This window comes from Hipposideros armiger, unplaced genomic scaffold, assembly GCF_001890085.2.
Source record: "Hipposideros armiger isolate ML-2016 unplaced genomic scaffold, ASM189008v1 scaffold_65, whole genome shotgun sequence".
NCBI lineage: Eukaryota > Metazoa > Chordata > Mammalia > Chiroptera > Hipposideridae > Hipposideros > Hipposideros armiger.
In genome coordinates this window covers 583,658-609,683 of record NW_017731415.1, presented here as the reverse complement: position 1 = coordinate 609,683, position 26,026 = coordinate 583,658, and the positions used below count along the sequence as shown (strand labels likewise).

Below are 26,026 nucleotides of genomic sequence, written 5' to 3'. Positions count from 1 at the left end.
TGTTGTTCAGCATCTTAGCTGTAGAGGGCAGTGTCACTGGCCCTCATATGTGGGATCCAAACCGGGGCCCTCTGGCATCCCAAGCCAGCTCTTAACCATTGCGCCACTCGGCCGGCCCCAAGGACTTCTCATTTTACTCAGAATAAATTTCCAAGTCCTCATCACAACCAGCAGGTTTCTACACATACTCTGATGACATCATCACCCATTCTTTCATGATGTATGCTAAAGCGATAGTTTTCAAAGTGTGGTTCCTGACACCCTTTGGGGGGGGGTGTCTGGAAGTCAAAAGTACTTTTATTCTAATATTCTAATTATTCTAATATTCTGGTGTTGTTTGCCCATTTTCTCATGGGGGTACAGAGAACAAATACTTTATTGATATAATTTCAGATTCCACATTGCAACTACCCTTTAAAAGACTACCATTCATTGCGTTTTGATGTCATATCAAAGAAGAATGACTGCAAATATCTGAAAAGGCTACTAAAACACTGCTCCATTTTTCAACCATATACCTGGGTGAGGCCAGATTTTCTTAATATACTAAAATCAAAACAAAATATTGCAATGGATTGGATGCACAAACAGCTATGAAATCCAACTGACCTATAGCAAGCCCGGCATTCAAGAGATTTGCAAAAATGCAACCGTTACCCTTCTCATTAAATATTGTTTTGCAAAATATAGTTTTCATAAAAATATTATTTTTATTAATATGACATGTGTTTATTATTGCATTTTTTTAAACAAGTCAATAAATATATTTTTTAATTCTATCAGTTTTAACGTCTAACGTGACAAATATCAAGAGAAACAATATCACCAAAGCTCTTGGAGATCCTCAATAATTTTTTCAGAGTGCAAAGGGGCCCTGAGATAAAAAGTTTGAGAACCACAGCTCTCAATTCATTGGACTTCTCACTGTTCCTTCCCATGCCAAAAAGAGGTTTAGTCTAAGAAATTTGCTCATGCAATTATAGAAGCTGAGACATCCAAGATCGGTACTCAGCGAGCTGGAGACCCAGGAGAGCTGGTGATGTTAAGTTCCAGTCCGAGTCTGAAGTCGAGAGAAAACCAATGACCCAGTTAGAAGATAGACAGGCAGAGAGAGAATTCTTTCTTACTCAGCCTTTTATTCTAGCAGGCCTTCAATGGATTAGATGAGGCCCACCCACATTAGGGAAAGCAATTAATCTGTTTTACTCAGTCTACACATTCACTTCATGTTAATCTCATCCAGAAACACACGCACAGACACACCCAGACATAATATTTAACCAAACATCCGGGCACCCCGTGGCCCAGTCAAGTTGACACATAAAATGAACCATCATATCTTCCATTCATTTAGGTCAAATATTATTTCATCAAAGAGAGGTTTCTCTATACCACCCAACAAAAAATAATACTAATACTCCCCTATCCTATCTCCTTACCCATGCTCCAGTTTTCTTAGCGTGTATCAGCATTTATAAATTATATGTCTATCCTTTAATTTTTTCCTGCACCCCTAAAATGTAAGCTTTTTTCGACTGTTGAATAGTTTACTTCCCAGTTGAATCCTAGAACTGGCACATAGTAGGTCTCAATAACTATTTGTTGGCTATGTGCCTAGAACTGGCACATAGTAGGTCTCAATAAATATTCATTGAATAAATATGTCACACTGTTTCTACGGCCTTAAGACTATAATTAAGGTTTGAAGAAGCAAAGTTATTAGAAAGAAAGCAAGGAGTTGCCCTGAAGTGGTTTGTGATGCGTATGTGTCAAACAGTGCTTTAAGCAAGGCAGATATTTAATTTTCTGTTCACCTAAAAGTTTGGAACTAGGCAGTATAGGGAAGGTATGGCAGCTCTGCTGTACCAAGTCCTCAGGGACTCTATGGTATGGCCCTTGCTTCTCGGTCCAATAGGGCAGGTAAAGAGCCAACCATCATATCTGCCTTCCAAAAGAAAAGAAGACAAAAACTAAGAAAAGTGAGGCAAAGGGGATGTAACAGCTATTTTTACGGAAAGATTTTTGGAAGCTGTCCTACAACAGTCTTACATAAATTCATACGTCTGATTTGGTCAAATGGCCACACCTGTTTGCAAGTGAGCCTGAGAAACATGCTTTTACCCTGGGTGGAAACATACATAGCGAAAACACTGGGGGTGCTTACTTAAAGCGGAACAGAAGAATAGATATGAAGGGACCATTAGCAGTCTCTGCTACAGATAGTTATTATTTTAGTTTGTCCTCTTCTTTTGGTAATGGAACCCCTTTTCCATTAACAAACTCTTCCTCAACCTATAGGATTTCTTGTGATGCTGGTGACACGGTCTACACAGTACTTCCTCTACCAAATGTGGGATTGGGATGAAGGTTGGGTGAGTCAGTATACCCTATCCTCCCGGCCCATTGATTGGTCCGGACATGAGCACATGACCTGAGCCAGGCCTGGAAGGGGCGAGCACGGCCAGACTTCCTCTGAGATTTATATATAAATGGTGGAAGGGAAAAGCTTTTTTGCCCTGGGGTTGCTAAGCTGAGAATGAGTGAATCCCGAGATACTGACATCCATTGTATGCTGAGCTATGTGAGTCCTATCTGCAGTCAGAAGGGGGAGATAAGGCCAATACACAAAGGCGAGCAGATCCATAGGCTAGAGAGATGACATCATTTGAGTTCTCTGATCCAAGTGTGCCTGCAGCCTGATGTTACAAGACTCAGTAAATCCCTTCCTTCGCTTAAATTGCTTTTTGTTGGAAATCTGTCCCTTGCATTTTAAATCCTGATTAAAATGTAGATCATGAGCATGTTTTCCTTAAAATTTGTTCTCCAATGTTATTTACTATTTAATAAAGATTAACTTATGATGTACAATGGAGAAGAAGTGTGTATGGTTTCTACATCAGACACACATTTTCAAAGTCTGGGTTTCCTCCTTTGAAAGGCTCTCCTTGGTCAAGCTCTCCTCTCCATGCTCCCTGCCCACCTCTGCCTACTGGGTGACCTCTTCTTTGTCACACAGAACCTGGCTTCCATCTAACACAATACCTAGCATGTTGTATTATAATTCCTTGTTTCTAGGACAACCTGTCCCTTAAAATGACAATTTCCTTGAGGACAAGGGACTATCCTGTCTTACTCACCTTTACATCTTCATATCCCCAGCACTTACCTCACTGCAGGGTGTACAGTAATGACTATATTAAATCTAGTGTTGCCAATATGTACACACAACTTTTTATCACCCTCTCGGGGTGGAGGATCTAAATTTCTCTTCCATTTCCTTTGGAATATATTGATCAAATAAATCAAGTCCCCTTGGAAGTCGAAACTACAAAACTAAAGTAATACAGCATGACTACTGTTCACCTGACTCAATTAGAATAAAATTTGCAAAAATGGGAACAGCTGAAAGGTTTCTAAAGCAAGACCACCCCCAAAATAGCAGGCCGATGCCTTTCATTTTAAATCAGTCTTAACAAAGATCAAATCAGAGGAATCTACTTTGGTAGATAAAGCTTGATTTATACTTTCGAAATTCATATTATATCAGAGGATATTTTTTTAAAATTCTGGCTCAATTTTGCATAAAAGTAGTCTGAGGTCAGTAAACTTCCATTTGTTTCTGCCCTTGAGATGAAAAGCAAGGTCTGGTGCAAACACAGGACTTGGGCAACTAAGTGCTTGCATTTCAGTATCAAAAATAAGAGATCTGGGGCCAGCCGAGTGGCTCAGTTGGTTAAGAGTTAGCTTAAGAACGTGAGCTCTGAGCAACAGGGTCGCCGGTTCAATTCCCACATGGGCCAGTGACACTGCGCCCGAGCTGAGCTACCACTGAGCTGCCAACAGGTGGCAGGATGGCTCAGCTGGTGAGAGCACATGCTCCTAACAACAAGACTGCCTGTTCAATGGTGGGTTATGCCTGCCCGCAACTAAGACTGAACTTGGCACCTTGAGCTGAGCTGCCACCCGGATGGCTCAGGGGATAGAGCATGTGCTCTTAACAACAAAGCTGCTGGTTCAACTCCCACATGGGATGGTGGTTACGCCCACCTGCGACTAAGACTGAACACAGCACCTTGAGCTTAGAGGCCACGAACTGCAGACGGGAAGCCAGATGGCGACTGGAGCCCTCCACAATTAAGATTGAAGAACAACAACTTGGCTGGTCCCCCTCTCCAATTCCCCAACTAAAAAAAAAATAAATAAGAGACCTGGAGAGGGGTATCCGCAGCCTTCTCAGCTTGCCCCTCCTGGCGTGGGATCTTCACCCTATGAGTGAGTTACGATGACCAGGCCCATTATGCTTAGACTGCCACGCTCAGGGAAGAGCCTATCCCCTTGCATAAGTGGGGGCTGGGTGGGGGAGGGCATACCGCACCTCCTGGCTGCTCTCCCCAGGAACTTAGCCTCAGGAACTTGACATTGGAGGGCATTCATTAAGGATGTGGTTGGCCTGTCCCTCCTGGTAACACACTGTATCCCTTGACTGGGAACTCACAGGGTTGGGCGCTCTGTCGTTTGGGCCACACCTGCGTGGAACGGAGCTTCCATCCAGCTCAGCTAGCAGGAAGAGAGGGAGGGAGAGGTTATGTGGTGCCAGCGCCACCGACTCGCGCTGGTCTTCCATAGCTAGGCGCTTGTGCTGGATAACGATTTCTTCATTTGCTGTATGCTCTTAGGGCAGTTTCCAGAGACTTTGAATGGTTGTGTGGGGTTTGGGGATCAGTTTTACTAGCTGTGGTTGTTTCCCTGGAGAATAAGTCAGCAGATCTCTTCACACCTTTCCAGAAGTTTTAGTCCCTTTTTTTAAAAATAAAATTCCACAAGCTAACATTAGCACTGGTAGTTTTCATTGCCACTGTTGTTGACTGTTTCATTTTTAAGTGGCAATAAGTGCAAGTAAGGTGGCGAGATGCTATTTTTTCCTGATCAAGTTGACTTGACTCCTCTCAAATAAACGAACTGATATGTAAATCTGAAAAGAGAAACGGGAAGAGGGAACCAAGTGGGAGCAACATTTTCTAATTTGTCAAGTTAAGAGCACAGGCACTTTTTCTCTTTTTTAGTTTTAACAAACACCAATACTTCAAGGGACTTTATATTTTACAAAGGAAAGCAAGCATGCAGGTAACGGTTGAGCCCCCAAGCTTTCATTCTATATTTGAATGTGGGTAGGTCACCATGATCCACATTTCCGTATCTATTACATGAGCATCTTGTTTTCAACATGGCTTCATTTACTGGGACCACTTTGGGTAGAGTACATATGACTTAATAAAAATAATTAATAGTTATTGTTGTAAAAACTAACATTTACTGAGTGTAAATGCCAGGCCTTTTAAAAAACTGTCTTAAATGTATTATTTCAATCACTTCTAGCAAACATACGATGAGGCAATTTGGATTATTATCATCCCCATGTTATAGATGAAGCAACTAAGGTACAGACAGGTTAAGTTCCTTGCCTAATGTCACACAGCTTATCAACCAGTGGTGGAGGCTGGGTTTGAACCCAGACAGACTAGTTCACCGAACCTTTGTACTATACTGGTACTTAAAAAAATGGCTGCATTACCAAAAACGCAGACAGTAACCTCTTAAGAGTGGTGCTTTTTAGGAAATCTTCTTGGAGAGAATTATTCATTCACTCATTCAACAAACTTACTAAGCACCGACGATAATCATGAAGATGGACTGTTCAATTACACATAAAAACTAAATACCAACCTTTTAGTATAAAAGATGGCTCCTGTCAGAATGGAAAATAACTACATGAGAATCAAAACCTGAGCATCACGTTGTTAAGCGCTGACATGGAGCTGTGACTATGGCAACGCTCTTAACATTTTAATGAGCATATACTACAAGCTGGGCGCCATGTTAGGCTCAAACGCTTTATATAAGTAATTTCATTTCATTCCTCCAAAAGTCGCCGGGTAAGTGGTTAAGAGGTCAGGCTGTACATCAGCCTTGCAGGGCTCTGAATCCCAGTTCCTCAGTGACTAGCTGTGAAAATCAGACAAATTATTTCACATCTCTGGGCCTCGGTCTCCTCATCTGGAGACTGGAGAGCATAGTGGTACTTCCTGTAATAGAACTGTATGCAACCGCAAGTAAAGGCATATCTGACTATAGTGGCTTTCAAATAAGAGTTGATTGTTCCACAGAATCGAAAGTCTGGTATGTGGTGACTGCAGATGTTGGTTTAGCATTTCGACAATGTCATGGCTGGTATCTGTGATTCTTTCAGCCTCTGTCTCAGCACAAGAGAGCTGCGGCAGTTTCAGACACGATGTCCATGTTCAGGGTAGAAAGACAGCAGAAAAGTGTACTCCTGATCAGGAAAGCCACGGCAGAACCTCCCCACCCAGATTTCCACATATGTCTCCAGGACCAGAACTCTGTCAAATATGGCCACTCGAGCTGCAAGTGAAGCTTGAAAAGCAAATATGTAGGAGGGACATTTTTACCCCCACAAAATCCGGGCTCTATAAGCGAGGGAGGAGAGGATGCCTATCATTGGGTGAGCCCCTAAACAGTGTCTGCCATGCTACCTCATGGGGTTGGGAGGATGGAGAAAATTCACGCTAAGCCCTTAACACACACAGTCTGCCATCCTCATCCAGGGCCCACAGACGTTAGCTGTTTTATTTTGCAAATGAAGAGGTTACACAGCTGACTCCAAATCACACAGTTTCTATACAAGAGAGATGAGAGTCAGAGGCAACTGCGGACTCTAAAGTCTAAGCAGTAACAGTGGGAAGAGTCATTAGCTCACATGGACAGAGGCTTTTACAGGGTGCCTTGCTCCTGAATCACTTTTTGTGCTCCACTTAAGATTCCCACATTGTTCCCCTTCACAGATACGCGAAGGTACGCCTCAGCTGGAGCTCCTGCAGGCACTAGTGGGAAGAGAAGCGAAGAAGTAGCCAGCTGCTGTGTGAAGTCTTCCGAGTCACCAAGCAACCACCTAAGATGCAGCATTGGAACATCTGCATTTACCATTACAAAACCTCTGTATGTAATAGAAAACTAGCCGTGAAGCGCTCTCGTCTAATGAGGCATGGAAACCAAACACTGACCTCTTAGGATAATCGCTGGCTCCTCTCAGAATGGCAAACAACTGGACGAGAATAGAAACCTGATGTGTGAAGGGTCCCCTCGAAGCAAGATATTCAAAAGATGTTAGAAGCTTTCGCCAGGAAAATAGACATCTCTATTTTTCAGTTAAAAAAAAAAGAGGTCCGTTACTAATTAAAACCACAATATTGAAAGCATGATGTCTCCCCTACCGCATGAAAGGACGTGGTTCCATATTTGCAAGGTGTAAGGAACATGTGAGGTCTGGTGACCTCATATATAATAACTCGATGCATATAATTACTGCGCACAGAGGTGTCTGGAGAGCAGATTTTTAGTCAGTGCCAAGACAGCCTGTATTACATTAATAGAAAATGTAAAACACATGGTTCCAAGTCGGTTTGCTCAACCCTAAAATGAACAGGGAATTACTGGCTTGACTTCCACCCACAGGGCCAAAGAGCAGAAGATAAGTTCCATCCGACTCAAGCTCACGTTTACAAAGTACTGATGGCAGTGGTTGCCGGACTTGGGGAATTCTAGGATTATGAAGTTTGACCTTGTTGAGTAGGAATATTAAAATGACAACCAACCAACCAATCAACAAACCGCCTACCACCGTCATCATTTCATAGAAGGACTTTTGAACACCGAGCAACTAGGATGGACATACTGATTCTCCAAGTAAAAGGCAGTGCTTTCAGTGGAATGGGTTTTATCTCTCTCACTCATCTTGATCTTCCTCATTCGGTATGCACAGATTAACATTTAGGAGTCCCAGGGTCAGTCCTGGCATTGTTCTCTCAGTCCTGGAGAGCCTTTCTGGACACCAGATTTCAAGGACAAGAGGATTCTGTTATACAGGCAGGGTCCAAGAGTTTCAGGATGCGCGCAATTAAAAGTCTTCAGAGAGATTTTTAGAGTGTATCTGTAATGGGAGCGGAGAACTTGGCAAGGTCCCCCACTCCCCTCAGGGCCTGCCTTAAAGTATCTCAGTGGTTTAAGTATAGACTCCAGGTTCAAGTTCCTGTTATTGCTACTTAAGATTCATTTCAAGTTTACTATTAGAACCGAGACTCCCTGAAGGCAGGGGCCTGCAATTCCCCGCTGGATACTCGGCAGGCATCCAGTGATACCTACAGCCTTGGTGTGAGGAGCTTGATGAGTAGGGGGGTCTGTAAAAGTTCTAAAAGCCAAACATAGCGGCGGACGGACATCACTGTGAGCTGATCTTGGGAAGAACATGGGTCTGTCCAAAGAGATAAGAGAAAGCAGTTCATCCTCAATTGAAAACTTTCACATTCATCCAACTACATATAATGTCTTATATACCTGCTCTAAGCATATACAGAAGGTGAAGTCGAAAGATAAGGTCTTTTTAGAAAATTCGAATAAAACCAATCAAGGCTGTCTGTATGTAAAAACTGAAATAAAGGCTTTATAACCTAGATTTTCTTACACAACGTGTGGCCTTCTCTACGGATAGACTGTACAGTGGTTAACAGAATAATCACAGGAGTTTGGCAGCTGCCAAAAAACTTAGAGACGATCTTATATAGTCTTCTCATTTTTCAAGGAAATTGGCTGTGGTTAGGCTGGGTGATTTATTTGAAGCCACCACTCTAGATACCGTGTAGGTAGGACACAGACCCCAGGTTTCCTGGTTCCCAAAACCATGATCTCTCCCCGGTATTATTACTATTTACTCTCTGGCTCATAAAATCACCTTCTGTTTTTATGCTCAATAAAATTCAGTAAAAACTGAGCCCATGTTTAGTGCCAATGGTGATTTGCAGTGGCACTAGATGGTTAAGGGAGAATATAAACAGGATAATGAGATGACCTCAGCCTTCATTCAGTGACTCATAATTAAACAGGGGAGGACTTCGTACACCCAAGCAACATGTTTCTGGGGTAAAAGTTTATCTTGAGAAATAATAAAATTTTTCACCCTTTTGACCCACCCAATTTGCTGAGTCCTTCTTTCTTTGTCTACTATATTCATAATCTCTAACATGTGCACATTACACAGAATACCTGGTGCAGGCAACTAGACATCCCTATTGAAAAAGCAAAGCCCTGTAGAGCCTGTTTCTTGATGTGTGTGAGTAGGAAAATAAAACGATATACTCTAGGGGCTGGCCGAGTGGCGCGTTGGTTAGGAGTTGGCTTGGGATGCCAGCTCTGAGCTGGGCCCCGGTTCGGATCCCACTTGTGGGCCAATGACGCTGCGCCCTCTACAGCTAACATGGTGAACAACAGCTCGACCTGGAGCTGGGCTGCTGTGAGTCGCTGGCGATGGCGTAGGCTACAATGGGGCTGGCCAGTGGCAGGTGGTGTGAGCTTTCGTGAGCTGCCATGAGCCACTGTGAGCGGCCGTCCAATGGCCGGTGACCAATCTGCCTCACCTGGGAAGAGCGCAATGATAATGCCAACATAGGCCAGTGAAGCGACGTCCTCCACAACTAGACTGAAGAACAAAAGGACAGCAACTTGTCTGTTCCTATTCCCCGATTCCCCAACGCTATTCCCCTCCCCCAATTCCCCAATTTAAAAAAAATTATAAAAAAACCCTATACTCTATGCAATTCTCCTTTGTACAAAACTCTGCACACCCGTCTCTACCCTGGCATGGAACTTGTAACGAGCACACCAATCGAAATAAGAATGTCACTTAAGTAAATGCACATCGGTGTTATGCTAATCAACGTTCCAATCAAATACCATCGTGGTGAAGGCACCAAACACAAGAGTACCTAATAAACTATGTGAGCACTGTCTGAGTTTCTACATGAGAAAAGTGGGGGTGAAAGCACTAGCTCTCAGTGGTATGATCTTTGAGGACAGGGGCTGTCTGTCTTATTGACTACATTATCACAGTAAATCATTGAGGTTATAGAAATGATCAAAACACACTCACAGCTTAGAGACATGACAATTCTGTTAATTTCCTTCTTAGCAAGTATTCCCATACATCCTTCATTCAGCGTCCCCTATGTTAACGTGTTACACTATCATGGCACATCTGTCAAATCTAAGAAATGAGCATTGGTACATTAACCAAATTCCAGAATGTATCTGGATATCACTAGTTTTTTCACTAACATCTTTTTTCTGTTGCGGGATCCAATCCAAGAACACCACCCACTGCATGGTTGTCATGTCTCCTTAAGTCACCCCTCGTCTGTGACAGCCTCTCAGTCATTCCTCATTTGGCATGAATTTAAATATTGGGTTGTCGGAAAAGTCATGATGTATTTTTTCTGTGTTTTTCATTGCAAAAATGCGTCATGCCTTTTCCAACAACCCAATAGTTTTAAGGAGTCCTTTGTAGTGTCTCTCAGTTTGGATTTGTCTGATGTTTTTTCTCATTAGAGTGGTCGACCGGGGTTGTGGATTTTTATGCCCACAGAGAGGCGTACCCACAGAGGTGCCTTCTCATCACATCATACTGAGGACACCATGATATTACTGACTTCTCACTGGTGACATTTACCATGATCATTTGGTAAAGGCAGCATCTATCTTTCTTAACCATAAAGTTGTTCTTCTCCCCTTTCCATACTCTATTCTTTGGAAATGAGTCATTAAGTCCAGCCCACATTCAAAGTGGGGGGGGGGGGAAGTGCCAGAGGTCAAGAGCTTTGAAAGACAGTTTTGCTTGGGCTGGAGGACATTTGATATAAAGACATTTCAGTTACTTACAGTAAAAAGTTGGAAACAGCAGCAATGGGTTAGGAGAACAGGAATGGGAAAACTAAGCAGCTTTGTATTTACCAGACAAGGATTTCAATGCAAAGATGATACTTTCATCAAAATGTCTTTTTAAGGCATTTACAAGGCTTCGGTAGCAAAGTAGCCTTCTCCATTCTCTCCTTAAGAAGTATCCAAAATAAATAAGAACAAGGGCCGGCCGAGTGGCACAATGGTTAAGAACTGGTTTGGGACGCCAGAGGGCCCCGGTTCGGATCCACATATGAGGGCCAGTGACACTGCCCTCCACAGCTAAGATGCTAAACAACAGCTCAACCTGGAGCTGGGCTGCCGTGAGTCGCCGGCGATGGCGTAGGCTGCAGCCCCTGCTGCAGTGGGTTGCCATGGGCTACCGTGTGTAGCCAGCAGCCAGCGTGAGCGGCCAGCAGCCGCAGTGAGCAGCCATCCAGAAGCCGGTGACTGATCTGCCTCGCCCGGGAAGAGCGCAATGATGGTGCCAACTTGGGCCAGTGAAGCAACGTCCTCCACAACTAGACTGAAGAACAAAAGGACAGCAACTTCTCTGTTCCCCTTCCCCCCAATTCCCCAATAAAAAAATAAATTAAAAAAATCTTAAAAAAAAAAAGAAAGAACAAGAATAAAAAATTGTGAACTTCAAATTCTAAGAAATGAGAAGGAATCTGAAATGCAAACCCACAGCATGAGGAAGCAGGACAAGTGCAAGGTGGAGGGGCCAGGAAGATGCTGAGAGAGGATGCGCATTCCTGTAGCTCTCAGGCAAACTCAGCAAGAGAAAACAACTCAAAACAAAAGAAGAAATTAGAACTTAAATGCATAAAAATTAGAAGAGAGGTAATAAAATCATCCTCATTTATAGATTGGTTATTTTCAAGTAAAACTCAAGAAATGCATTAAAAATGTTGCAAATAATAAGAATTGAGTCATGTAGCTGTGATGGTTCATTTTATGTTGGGCTGTCGGAAAAAGTCATGACATATTTTTTCTGTTTTTTGTTGCAAAAATGCGTCATGACTTTTCCGACAACCCAATATATCAAGGTGACTGGGGCAAGGGAAGCCTGAATAGATAGCTGGCTAAACGTTTCTGGGTGTGCTTGAGAGGGTGTTTCCGGAAGACGTTAGCATTTGAATCGGTGGACTGAGTAAAGCAGATGGCCCTACCCAATGTGGGTGGGCGTCATCCAATCTGCTGAGGGCCCAAAGAGAACAAGAAGGTAGAGGAAGGTTCGGTTTCCTCTCTCCCTGACTACATGAGAGCTGGAACACCCATCTTCGGCCCTGGCACTCCTGCTTCTCATGCCGGCAGAACCGAACTGCAGACTGTGCTGTGGGCTCTCTTGCTCTCGGGCCTTTGGGCTACACCACGAGCTTTCCTGGGTCCCTAGCTTCAGGCAGCTGACTGTAGGCCTTCTCAGCCTCCATAAGCATGTGAGTCAATCATTTATAACAAATGTGTGTGCGTGTGCGCGCGTGTGTGTGCATGTGTGTGCACGCACATGTGTGTGTGCGTGTGCGTGTGCACGCACATGTGTGTGTGTGCGTGTGCGTGTGCACGCACGTTTGGTTTCTCTGGAGAACCCTGATCAATGCAGTAGCTAAGCACAAAATCAGCATGAAGGAATAGACATAACCATGTAAAGAAAAATACCACTTTTCAGTATCAAACACGAAAAATAAACTACCTTATACTGCAGTTAAAAAAATACTCTATCCATAGATAGTAATATTATCCCTAACATGAATAATCAACATCAAGATATCAATTCTAAGTTAACTCTTGAATTAACACGTAACCAATACCAACTCCAAAATCAATTTCAAGGCTAGAAAGACTGATTCCAAAATTTATGTAGAAAAATAAACCCACAAAAATAGCAAAATTATAGGGATGGAAAAATCGATCAGTGGAAGCCAGGGGTTGGGAAAGGGGGGTAGCAGGGTGGTGTTGGTGGGGGGGGGGGCTGACTCCAAAGGCACAGCATGAGGGAATTTGGGAGTGATAGGACTGTGGTGGTTAGATCCACAAGTCCAAAGCATTTGTCAAAACCCATAGAAACATACACCACAAGGAATTAATATTACTGTATATAAATCAGTAAGTCAACCAGAAAAAGAAAATAACCTATAAGAGTAGCCAAAAAATTCTGAAAAAGAAATGAGCAGACACTAACTCTACTATATCTAGCTATTATAATCTTAACAGTGTGGTACTGGCAGATGAATAGACATTTCCATGGAAGCAGCTACAAAGTTCAGAAATGGACCCAAATATATAATGGAATTTAGTATATAACATTTGAAATCTAGAGAGAAAGGATGGAGTTTTAAACACATGGTGTTGGGTAACATTCTGGAAGGAACAAAAAAAAAGTGGGATCCCTACCTCCTATCAAAATAAATCCCAGATGGATTCTAGATGGATAAAGGATATAAACCTGAAACATAAAACCTTTAAAACTAATAGAAATACTGGGAGAATTCTTTTGTGATCATGGAATAACAAAGACCTTTGTTAGAATGACACAAAATGTGGTAGTCATAAAACATAAACTATACAAAAATAAAAAAAACAATTTCTGCAAGTATATCATTGGTTAAAAAGTGTATATACTATATAGATATATGTATAGACCAGCTCTGGAAAAATACATGTAAGGCTGCAACAGTGGCTGCCTCTGGGGAAAGAGTTTGGGGAAACTCAGACCAGACGTTTGTATTGTTTGTGTGTAATTACCTATTTCAAAAATGTGAATAATTTTTTGCATTATCTGCTTCTAATCACCAGGTTACATAGCTAAAAGCTCGCCATAAAACAATGCCCTTCATAAGAAACATCCAACATAAATATCCAATTTAGAAATAACATACGTAATATACAGTTCCTAATATAATGCTTGATATGCAAGAGGTGCTTAAATTACGTAGGTAGCTACTATTTGTCACTGTCTACAATGCTGATAATGATTTTGAAATGCATCCTTACTATTTTCTAAGTTGGGAATTTGATATATGGTAGCACTGCACACTGTAATATAAAACATTCCATTTTCCAAAAATAATTTCAGTTGGCCAACACTCAATTAATTGGACTCTTCACGTAACTGCCATTTAGGCCCTTCCACGTCTGATCACATTCATTTTGCTCCTACACCCCAGGCCGACCGCACTGCTTCACCATTACAGAATACGCCCTTGCTTTGCAATTTTGAAAACACTGTATCTTCTGCTGAGAGAACTTCACCGCATCTCTGCCAAGTGAAATCACTCTTCCTGGCAGAGCCAGATCAAATCCCACCTAGACAGAGCTCTCCCCAAGCTTTGTGGGTAGGTATATTATATATACACAGAAAGAGAAAGGTAACAAAAGATGTAAAAAGATGCAAAAGCAGAATGATCAATTTAAAAAGTTATTTATTAAACAAGTGAAAAGAAAAGAAAAGGATATTTAAAAGTCTAACATTATGGGAGCCTTCTGAAATATCTATTCTGGGAAGAAGTATATTCCAAACTTCCTAATGAGGAGGGAAATGATAAAAATACTACAGGTATGAAAAACATTTTTAAACAAACAAAATAAAGCACACAGTAAATTCAGAAATTAAAAAAAACACACAAACATACAAACTATTGACATGTAAAACTAAATGTTTATGGTATACTCACATGAGGGCCGAATTTTCTATATCCAAGTTCATGAACAGTATATAAACACCTTTTTTAAGGTACCATAATTTGAGTCATATAGAAATAATTTTAGAATATGTGTTGGGTGTGCATATTGTCCACATTTAGCAAACATTTTTTAATGTATGAACATATATTCACTATACTTAATGAAAAAAAGCCAATTTAAACATCCTGATTTGAGAACAACTGTAGATTTGCTAGTTGTTAAATTCCAACATCATAATCACAGAATCCATTATCAAAAGTTATTCAATTTTTTTTCAAATGCTGCTTTCTAAAAATGTCCATGTTAGGGCAAAGGAAAATCATCAGGTATTTTTGTTTATAAATTCTGAGATTTAGTTTCTATGTTTAACACACACACACACACACGCATACACACACACACACACCCAGAGAGAAGATTCTATAGGAAAAGCCTTTTTCAGTAATTCCAAATGGATTTAGTTTCTATGTTTAACACACACACACACACACACACACACACACACACCCAGAGAGAAGATTCTACAGGAAAAGCCTTTTTCAGTAATTCCAAATGGTGGTATGCAATATGTCACTGGAAACAGTGGTTTCACCACAGCTTTGGCAGTAGCTTCTGTTTAAAACATAACTTTTGCCTGATAATATCCATCAAAGGCTTGAAAACATAATTGACTTTGGCAGTACACATGGAGACCGTGATGTTTGGAATGGGGACTGCCAGTGGAGACGAGGGCCTGTGTGAAGGGGGAGGGTTGTGTGTGTGTGGGTGTGTTAAGGAGGAAACGGAGTAGTCAGAACTATAAAACACATTTTCCTAATTACATCTCAATTGTATAAATAATGTAAATCAAATGTTTAGAACTCAGATGGATGCTAAGTTTTTATAAGAGGCGACGTTTTTCCCCATTTATCGTTCCTTATGGAGGACCAAGTCTTAGCTGCGTGCGTTCTCCTGGACGCCAAGGGCAAGGCCTCCGTTGGCCCGTCCTCAGTCTGACAGGGAAGGGGAGCGGACAGACCTGCCGCTGGCGGGGCTGGAGAACGTGAAAGCCTCCTTGTCCTTTTCTTTGCTGTCGTGCTTGTGCTTGTGCTTGTGCTTGTGTTTGTGCTTCTTCTTCTTCTTCTTGTGCTCGTGGTGGTGGTGGTGGTGGTGGTCGCTGTGTTTGGAGGACGCGGACTCCTTAGAAAACACTGACAGTGGAGTTGTTGCAACTGGATGCAGAATGCTCATCTCCAAAGGTGACTGTTCTTTACCTTCAAGATTAAAAACACCCAAATGAATTCCTGTTGATAACAAGGAAAGTGAGACGAAAGTAAGAGGGAGCTGGTGAGAGCACAGCAAAGAGATTCCTCAGTGTCTACCCCTCGCCTGGAAACAACTAGGAACAGGAGAAGTAGCTACATAAGACATCCAATTGGTTGCACACGGATAAGCGTTCAGCACTGTGGCCGGAAAGCAGAATATTTCAATTCCTTACTGTCTATACAAATTATGACATATACCATTGTGTCACCAAACCATCTTCTAATTTAATTTAATATTTTACAGTACTATGAAGCAACAGTAATGAGTGCACACGTGTGTTACAGGGTAAGACCTGTATTGGTCCATGAAAACATAGCTCCTTCAACTACAGTTCTGCCCTAAGTTATGGGGGGAATGGCAGTACTATACTTGTGCCACCCGGACAACAATTAAACACACATAAACACGTTACGCTAGCTACTGCTAATGATCTCAGCGAAAATTCAAATTTCTGTAGTTCCTCCAGACAACTTCTGGGGATAGGCAAAGTGAACTCTTAAGAAACCCAGAAAAGGTGGGGAGTCTACAGAGGGGATGTCTCTATTAAAAGACAGGAGTAGTGTCATTTAATAATATAAACAACCAACCAACCCAACAAAAAACCCCTGAGAATTGGGAGACCTGTGCTCTAGAACAGGTTCTGTTCTTAACTTTCAGCTCATTTCATTCCTCTTTATTTCACCCAAAACATGAATCAAATGTCTTTGAAAGTTCTTTCCTTTTCTATCTGTCCAAGAATCTGTAATAGTAGTTTCAGGCTGCCATGTATAAGAATTATTTCCTCCACTCTGTAATCCTTGGGCCATACCCTAAGAAACAATTCTTTCTGTATTATTCTAGGTTGGTGTCACTGCTTTACATGCAGTCAACAAAGCAGAAAGCCTGAGAAGCACTTTAGATCACCCCCTTCGAGATCTAGTTGGTTACCAAACCTTGTTGATCTCACAAGCTTCTCTTAATCTGCCCCCGACCCTGGCTGCAGCTGTATAAATTCCAACCACCTCACCTCATCTGGATTACAGTACTGTCTCCTAGTAACTGGTTTCTTGGCCTGAAGTGTCTTACTGATACTCTAATCCACACTTCACACAGCTGCACAGGAGTGCTGCTCAACCTGGGGCAATTTTGCCCCCCAGGGGTTATTTGGCAATGTCTGGAGACATTTCTGTTGTCACAACGGGGGCGGGGCTGGCGGAGGCAGTGTTACTGGCACAGGACAGCCCCCCACACAAAGAATTCTCATGCCCAAACTGCAGGTACTGTTCAGGCTGGGGGGCCCTGCTTCCTAGAGATCTTCCTAAAAACAAAGCTCATCATAATTATCTGCTTAAAAATCTGTTGATTCTACCGCCAGACTAAAAGCCAAATTCCTAGGATTTCAGTGGAACAGTTTCTGAAAAAAACATATTTTTTATCCAAACTAAAAAACTAGGCTTTTCACTACAATGGACTGCAATGCAGTCGTTTCTTTTCTTTTTAAAAAGTAAGTTCTCAGCACTAATTCTGATCCAAGCCGGCTCCCAAACTAATTTTGCTGACAGTTTACAATGTGTCCTGTACTTAGCGTTCCAGCCTCATCTTCCACTATTCCTTTCCATACACTCTAGGCTAGCCCTTTCATAACTCTGTGTATTTGTAAATGCTATTCCTTATTGTTTTGAATACCCGACCCTTATTTCTTCTCTGACTCACACATTCATTTAATAAATATCAGGAACTACATGGGGACTAGAGGAAACAGAGATGAACTGGACACACCTCAGTCCTCCTGGAACTTACAAACTAGCAAAGAAGGAAGAAACCGGGTAAGTACACCTGAGTAATGAAAAGACAAAACAGAGAGAAAGAGGAGCAGAACAGGAGATTTAAATTACTTGCGGGTGGGAGCTGGAGGGAATAAGAGGCAAAATTCTCCAAGGAAGTAAGGTTTAAGCTAACCTAAAGGAGGGGGAAGAAAATAAAAAAACAGAAAACATTTTAGGCTCTTTAAGAATTTAAATCTCAGCCCAAATGTCATTTTGGGGGGAGCCTTCCCCCAAACCGGACCCCCTCTCCTTTAATTCTTTCATATTCCCACAACATAATACAGATGAGGAGATTAAGGCACAGAGAAACTGACTTGCCCAAGGTTGTAGCAGCAGATCTGAGCTACAAAACCAAAGGGCCTGACACCAGAATCTATGCTCTTACCCATTCTGCCCGTCTGCAGAGCATGGTGCATACTGTGCTGGAGCACATCTTTATCTTTGGGTCTCTTTCGTTAGGCTCATAACTTCTTCAGATAGGGAGTCTATCTTTTGTCATCTCTGTATCCCAATATATCACACAATATCTAGCAGACCCTACATTCCACCTGCCCACCTCTGCCAATGCTTGCTAAACAAATGAATTAATGTAACGGAGTTACATAACTGTGTTTCTTTTTAAATAGGATGTCAGGTGCACTTAGTCCAACTAAATGCAATTGGAAGGTCACTGATTTTGAAGGCAGATGGATAAAGCACAGAAACTAGTGTACATCATTCATTCAACTGGCATTGACTGACTATGGTACTTCTCCGTGTCAGACACTGATCCAATTTTTAGAGCAAATGAACGAGTCAAAGTTCCTGTCCTCACGGATTATTCACATTTAGCTACCACAAAATTATATATTTTTTATATTCATATGGTTTCGGTAAAGCTAACACTTATTATTATAATGCAAAACCTAAATAAAGAAATTATTTATATAGAAGCAAGTTTAGCGATCCATATTTTTTGCAATTAATTGCTGCCCAGATAGTCTTCAGAAAAAGAAAAAAATTGAAGAATATCTGATTTATAGTATTAATGAAATATGCCACTGTATGATTTTAATTTTTATTAAAAACTGAACTACATGAATATTGTCACAATTCTCTAAATACGGGGAAACAGTTTCCTATCAAACAGAATACACAGCCAGGTGATGATGAGAAACAAGAAGAGACTTGGAAGTCTCAGGAGCAGATTCCTTTAGCACCTATCTCATTATTTAGTCAGTTTTTACTAACAGGCTTTGCAGCCTTCCAATTGGCTGCCTGCACTATTGGGAGTCTGCGGTCCTTTTCTGCACTGGGGGAAGTTTCATCATTAATCCTAAACACTTGCCAAACTACTTGGACTGCAGAAGAGCCAATAATTATATTGGAAAATGTACTTCCCAGCAGAGGCAACTGCCAAATGAGCAACTGAGTGTACATGGGTGAGTTCTTTCCCAAGGAATACTTACAGCCACTTCCAAAGTACCAATTTCTTGTCTAGTGGCTTTACACTTTGCATTAAAGATTATAAATCTTGCATTTCTCTTGACTTGTATGAAGTCTTATTAAGAAGACAATGGATTAGCTAGATCTAAGGATAAAGGTATTAGGAACCAGAGCTTCTAAGGACAAATGGCTGACTGCAGGTCTGTGCAGATAAGTTACAAGATGAGCAGGAAACATCTGGTACAATAGCAAAAAAGTTCAAGTATTCTTAACAGACTCAAGAGTTAACTTAAGAGGTTCTCACTGTCCAGAGGTGGGACAATTTGAATACTGATAAGGATAATAGCTGGACTGGGCTGGAACTGACTGAACTGCCTTTATCTTTCTTTTCCTATATGACCTATATATATATTACTGGATAACAGTAGATGAGGGGGAATTCAGCTTTATAAAAACAATCCAGTTTATAAATAAAAATGGAAAGCTAAATAAGAGTATCACCATTTTACAACCCTCGAAATGGACGAGTCAAGGCCTTCAACATCTTAATGACTAACTCACAAAGCCACCAGACACTGTGCTTCCAGGCTGAAGAGGACACCACCATCTATAAATCTGAATCCAATTAAGCTTCTAGATACAACTACAAATTTACAGGAAATATACAGGACTCTAACATGTTAATTACACCAGAGATATACATTAGCAAAATACAGACTTGAAAACTATAAATCAAAAACCTAGTTTCTTTCACAAATACGTGTACATTGTAAAAGGGGTGTGGGGAGATAAAAAGATCGACAAGAAACTTTAAATTCAAAAAGATTTAAAGGATATATCAGCCAACTGCAATGTGTAGACTTTATGTGAACACTGAATCAAACAAATAAATTGTTAAAATATAAAAACAATGGCATTTATAAGTCAACTAAAGTTTATACAATAACTGGATATTTAATGATATGAAATGATTCAATTTTTTAAAATATAAGACTATTACCACAGTAATGACTTTTTAGAGTCCTCATCTTTTAGAGATACATGCTGAATTACTTTAAATGATGTGTGGGATTTGTTTCAAAATAATTCAGAAGGGTGAAAATGGGTAAGGGTATAAATTACACAAGATCGTCATGAGCTAGCTGATCACTGTTGAAGGTGAGGAATGGATTCATGGGGTTCATTATACTAATCTGACTAGTTCAGTTTTCTGTAACAAAGCATTTTTTAAAAAGGAGAAGAGAATTTGGCATCATCCGTAAAAATTTTAAATGCCCATCTTCTTTGACTTAGAAAATTATCCCACAAATGTGCTCATGCATATGTGCAAAGGCATATTCTAATATTCATTAGCATAGTGTTTGTAACAACAGAACATCTGATAAAACCTAATGTTACTCAATCACCACCAACAACCTGTAGCTCTTCAGTTTTCATATACTGTAGACAATATGTATTTTTTGTTTGCTTAATCTCTATCTTTCCTGAGTAATTTTTACCAGGTCTAATCCAAGGTGATAAACAAATGCACTTTCGTTCTCATGTGAAGTTAAGTATTAAGAGTCAGATTTGGGACACAGATGAGTTTACTTTCATACCACCATAGTGAGGTTATTAATAGATTTTCCACTGAGAAAAATGCACATATTGGCATTTCCCTGACACAAACATTTACACACATAATTTCACATAATATTTCAGGGGTTTATAAGATGCCTGGGAACTTGAGGCCTACCCAAGGTTAATCACCCTTCAGTTTTAAGACAATGAAAGCCCTCTCAGTGACCTGAAAATTGTTTCTACTGTAGGACAGCAGATATATACAAAAAGGGAGATACATGTACATGTATAATTCACATTATATTTTTTCTATTTCATGTTATATAGAAAGAACAAAACAGATGTTCAGTTTTGTTATCCTACCCACCATAAAATCTTTCCTAGAGATCTAATAAAAAGCATTATGGATAAGGGTTAGCTGCAGTCAATTTAACAAATGCAAAACAAACAGAAAGAGGTACTCAATGTCAGCCTAATGTGGAAGTTTTTCAGCCATCTGATAAAAGTGCTGATAACAGGCAGTGAATAACCTGCTAATTCTCTGACATTAAGTATATATTTAAACTTAACACAAAATCTGCAGTTTCCACTAGGAAAAGTGTGAAGTCTGTTCTTTGGGTTCTTTAGATCACTATAAAAAAGTATAGAATTGTATCATTACAATTAAAAAAAAGAGATCAAAGTCTGTTTTTCATACTAGTTTTGAAAGAAAGACCTCTAGGGCTCTCCAACTTTTTTTTTTTTAAAGGATTTCACACACCAGAGTAGTGCTTTTCTGACTCACACAAGGTGTTACCTAATATAGCAGCCCAGCAAGGCAGATGCTGAACTCGCCTTCACTTCCCCTCAGAAACCACGAGGGCTTTCCCTCCACTCCTGTTCCTGTCATTCCTCCTCTCCCCTTCATCACAGCAACCCCTGCAACCACCTGGGACACAGATCAGCCACCTCGGGCCTGTGAGGTAGAGAAGAAAGAACATGGTATGCTTCACCCATCACCATGGGAACCATATAGCCCTTTCCTCCAATTCCCTTCCCTGCCTCAGGAGATGGAAAAGAAACAGTAAAGTCATGAAGGAAAACACCCCTGCCACTGCTCCTTTCTTCCTCCAAATGGCTTAACCTGTCACACATGTATCATCCGTACCCTTAAATATTCTGCTCGCTGTTATACTCAAGGAAACAGAAAATTGGGGGACCGAGTGGGGGGAAGGTTAAGAAGTAAGCCACGCCCTCTACTTAACAGTTTCCATCTCTTCTCTATGGGACCGAAACCCTCATTCCTTTTCTATCCCTCCCAGATGACATGGCTAACTCATTCCAGTTCTCAATCATCATCTTGCTTGCTGGCTCTAAAGCACCCATCTCAGACTCGCTCATGAATAAAGGAAGCAGGGGTCCCAAACTCCAAAGCTTTGCACTTAAGGAGACAGCATAAATGAGTGAACAGATTACCAGGTGCAACACAAGTGGACTCAATGACATAAAAAGCACATCCCTGCCTAAAAAGGCTTCTCAATTAATTCACTCTTTTTCAAGAGAAGCGGGAAATCCAGATTTTTATGTGTAATCTCTTCATTTTTAGTCAACTACTTAAAAAATTTTTATAAGACTTCTATAGGCCAACTAAAAGATGCCTCAATTGGAAAAGCTGAATAAGGTCCCCCAAACCCACCTGTGAACTTTAATCTAGAATCCCTGAAGACTTAAGAGAGGTCACTGTTCTATGCCTCCTCTCCGGAACCCCCAACTCTCAGCCCCAGGCCAAGGCACCTACCGCAGAAGGAGACCCCCAGCTCTAGCTGGGAGGCCGCAAGGGAGGGAGTTCCTGTTTTACTGCCTACTTTGCCTGGGTTAGGTTAAAGTTGTGCTTCTGACATTCCAACAGATGGAGCTGAAAGTACCCCTTCTCTCAGAAATATTATTACACTAGGTGGCTAGGTTTGATGCTTCTGTTCTTCAGGTGTAAGTTAAAAGGGTTTTTATTGGCTAGTTTGGGAAAGTTACCTATCAAATATAACAATGTGTCTAAGGGAAAACTGCATTTAGAATCCCAAAATAAATACATGTATAAATAAACATTTGGAAAACTGCCATTTACAAAATGCAGGTTTTCTAAATTCTAATAGCAACACTAGTGAATTTTAAGACTTGATCAGTGGTCATAGGGTACTGAATGAATAAATACATTTAAAGAAAATTACAAAGGCACATTAAAGAATATATTTAAACCAGTCTATACATGACACGCTGGTAAACATTTTGCCTCAGGACATAAAAGGGTCCTACAATGATCACAACCAAAGATAAAATTGTAAAGCTTTGCTATTTGTTCCCTACCACTAGCCCTGTATCTCCTCCGCGGTGTTCCCATCCAATGCCGTGAGAACTATAAGACTGTAAAGGGAGATTCCAAAAAAAAAGTAAAAATGTATTTTTTAAAGCAATATGGAACGACAATCCAAGGGCACGTTGGTGGCACAAAAAGGTGTTCAGATTTGCTTCTACAAAGGTTAGCGTGCCACATGACTAAGAAAAACCAAACAAACGGACTCAGATTATCTTCTAGAACAGCAATTTATTTGACTATTGGAAATTAGACAGAATTTATTTTTCTTAAAGACATGAAAGGCAGGCAGGAGTATCACTCTCAAACTATATGAAAGGGTTTGCAACATCCTAAGCATTATAATTTTTAAAAACATAGAAAAATGTTCATGTCTAGTATAATGATAATAAAGAAAATTACACCCAAACCAAAAACAAAACCAAGAAAATACAAAACAGGCAAGGGCCAAGAACTGTTAAAATTTACTTATCTAAGTAAGTTCTAAAGTCTCCAGCTGACTTCTTCCTGAAATATATTTTGTGAACCTATTACAATGAATGCATAGAGCACACAAGGAGATATAAGCACCCAAAAGTCTGGGGTCTCAATACCAAAATATTTTGATGTGTTGCTTTTGTTTGAAGTCTCCTATTAATCACAGTTGATTCCCTAAGCCTCTCAAATAAATAAACAGTTACTCTTCTGTTTATATCATAAAAACCCGGTTTATATAAGCAAAACCCACCCGTTGAAATTTTAAAGCCTGACAAATGACTTTTGGAAAAGTTAGTCTTTAAAAATGATTCTGCTTATGTGTCTTGTTTTGCAGTCCCTGTTCCGCTAAAAGTTGAAGGCTGAATCCTGGTTCATCAGCACTGAATGTTCACTCTTCATTTGGATTATAATCTTCTCTTTGTAGGCAGCAAAAGTAGGATGTAAGATAGTAGAATCGGTAATAAATATATCTGAATTGAATTAACTTTCATAAACTTAAGCCCAATTAGTATAATTGAAAAGACAGAACATGTTTGTTTTCCAGGTATAACATCAAGGCTTCAGGGTTGACCAACTGTAAACCTTTCAGGGGGAGTGGGAGAGGGCAAATAAGTGGTTGATTTTTTTCTATTTTGTAAAAGTATAAAGGAACAGATTTGATAGTTTCTACTGAAGTTAGCATTTTTCATATTTTAATATTCTTAGAAAAAGCACTGCAAGGAATAGCAAAACATTAATATAATGGGTATCTTTAAATGGCATAATGAGGGATGATATTTTTCCCCTCCTTTCTACTTTCCTGTTATTTCCAAGTTTTACATAATAGGGGTACACTACTTTTGAAATAATAAAATGTTCATTTAAAATAGTCTTTATATTAAATAATACAAATTCAATGTGTTGCAAGGCAAGTCCTTAGATCTACCCTTTTTTGTTTTTTTCAAATTGAAAAAGAAACCTACGAAGTTTATAGTTTTGTTCTTGAGCAAAATGATAACAATAATTTCACCTGTTCCCTTCCGTGCAAGTTCCATACTCCACGGGGGTTTCGTGGGGGGTGTGCTGTCACAGCCTGGTGAGTGCTGGGGTATTAAGGCAGACCGGGAGCTAGCTGGTCGGTATTTAGAGAGCCCTAAAATGCCAAAGAAGGAGAACAGGGATTTAGTTGTTTCCCAAAAGAAAAAAAAAAAAAAAAAAAAAACCTGACAGGTTTTTATAAGTGAACCTTAAAACCAGAAGCAGTTCAAGAATAAAATTCTCGGGGCCGGCCGAGTGGCTCAGTTGGTTAAGAGCTTGCTTAAGAGTGTGAGCTCAAGCAACAGGGCCGCCGGTTTGATTCCCACATGGGATGGTGGCTACGCCCACCCGCAACTAAGACTGAACTCAGCACCCTGAGCTGAGCTGCTGCCTGGATGGCTCAGTGGATACAGCGTGTGCTCTTAACAACAAGGCTGCTTGTTCGACTCCCGCATGGGATGGTGGCTATGCCCACCCGCAACTAATTGAACACAGCACCTTGAGCTGAGCGGTGCAACCGGACTTGGAGCTGAGCTTGCTGCGCCCTCCACAACTAAGATTAAAGGACAACTTGGCTGTTCCTCTTCCCCAATTCCCCAATAAAATCTTAAAGAAAAAAAAAAAAAAAGGAAGTAGCTGTGTTATGGGTGGCAGTCCCATTAGTCAAAAATTTTTTAAATATAATTATGGTTACATTATTAAAAAGAACATAGATCTAATATTTTATTTTGAGGTTAAGCCTATTACAAGAAAAAGAGAGAGAGAGAGAAGAAAGGAATTAAAACTATTAGAAGGAATTTGATGAATTTTTTTAAAAAAACAAATCCAGAAGAATATCAAATATTAAACAAAAATAAAATAGAAAATCTAAAGAAACTTTTCTTTTTTTCTAATTTATTCCTTTGCTGAAATGTGTTATAATCTACCATTTTATGTTATACCAGCTACTTTTAAACTTTATAGCTGTTCACTTGAAAATAAAGCCACACACCTTGGAATAGTGGTCTCAGGTGAATTCTCTGCAACCCCCCAGTGACCGCAATAATGCTCCTCGTACCTGGAGTTGATGGCCTTTCAAGCATGTTCAGGTGATGGGAGATGAACGCCTGGCTATCGTGAACAGTATCCATATCAATCTCCTCCTCGTCTTGAGAACTTGAAAACTAAAACACACACAGAGAACAAAGGAGAAAAGTGGCCATTACTTTACATCACTTTACGTTTGGGTCTTACTTAGCTCTTAGGAAAGGTAGCAGACAGGCCACAGGATATACCCCCAAATAATCTTAAAAGGAAAAGTAGTCTCTTTTTCTCAAAAAGTATTAAGAGAAAGAAAAGATGATATGGTTCAGCCTCCCAAAGAAGCTGACTGGAAATTACTGGAAATGTAACAGCAACTAAAATCTATTCCTGTGTTGTGGGAAGAAGTAGCGAGCTGTGGTAGACTGTGCACACATAGTTCCTCCCCAAACAGAGAAGAAGTATGTGATAACAGAAGTTGAACTATCAACTGGAATGTCTTAGAGACAGGCACTTGGGCTCTCTTATGATTCAGTCTGCCCCGTCTGTTCCTAAGGAAAAACCGTGGCAAGTGTTCACAAAGATT

At 40.5% G+C, this 26,026-nt stretch overlaps 1 protein-coding gene across 1 annotated transcript in view; it reads right to left on the bottom strand.

The window, feature by feature from the left end:
* Positions 1 to 14,204: 14,204 nt before the first annotated feature.
* TAF2 (TATA-box binding protein associated factor 2) overlaps positions 14,205 to 26,026 on the bottom strand; it is a 76,424-nt gene continuing 64,602 nt past the window's right edge. Inside the window, exons 23-25 of the mRNA XM_019642089.1 lie at positions 25,478 to 25,583; positions 24,413 to 24,535; positions 14,205 to 15,737 (exon numbers count right to left, since the gene is read on the bottom strand). Coding sequence (XP_019497634.1) covers positions 15,472 to 15,737; positions 24,413 to 24,535; positions 25,478 to 25,583 — 495 coding nt within the window. The 3' untranslated portion in view covers positions 14,205 to 15,471. The remainder of the gene's footprint in view (positions 15,738 to 24,412; positions 24,536 to 25,477; positions 25,584 to 26,026) is intronic.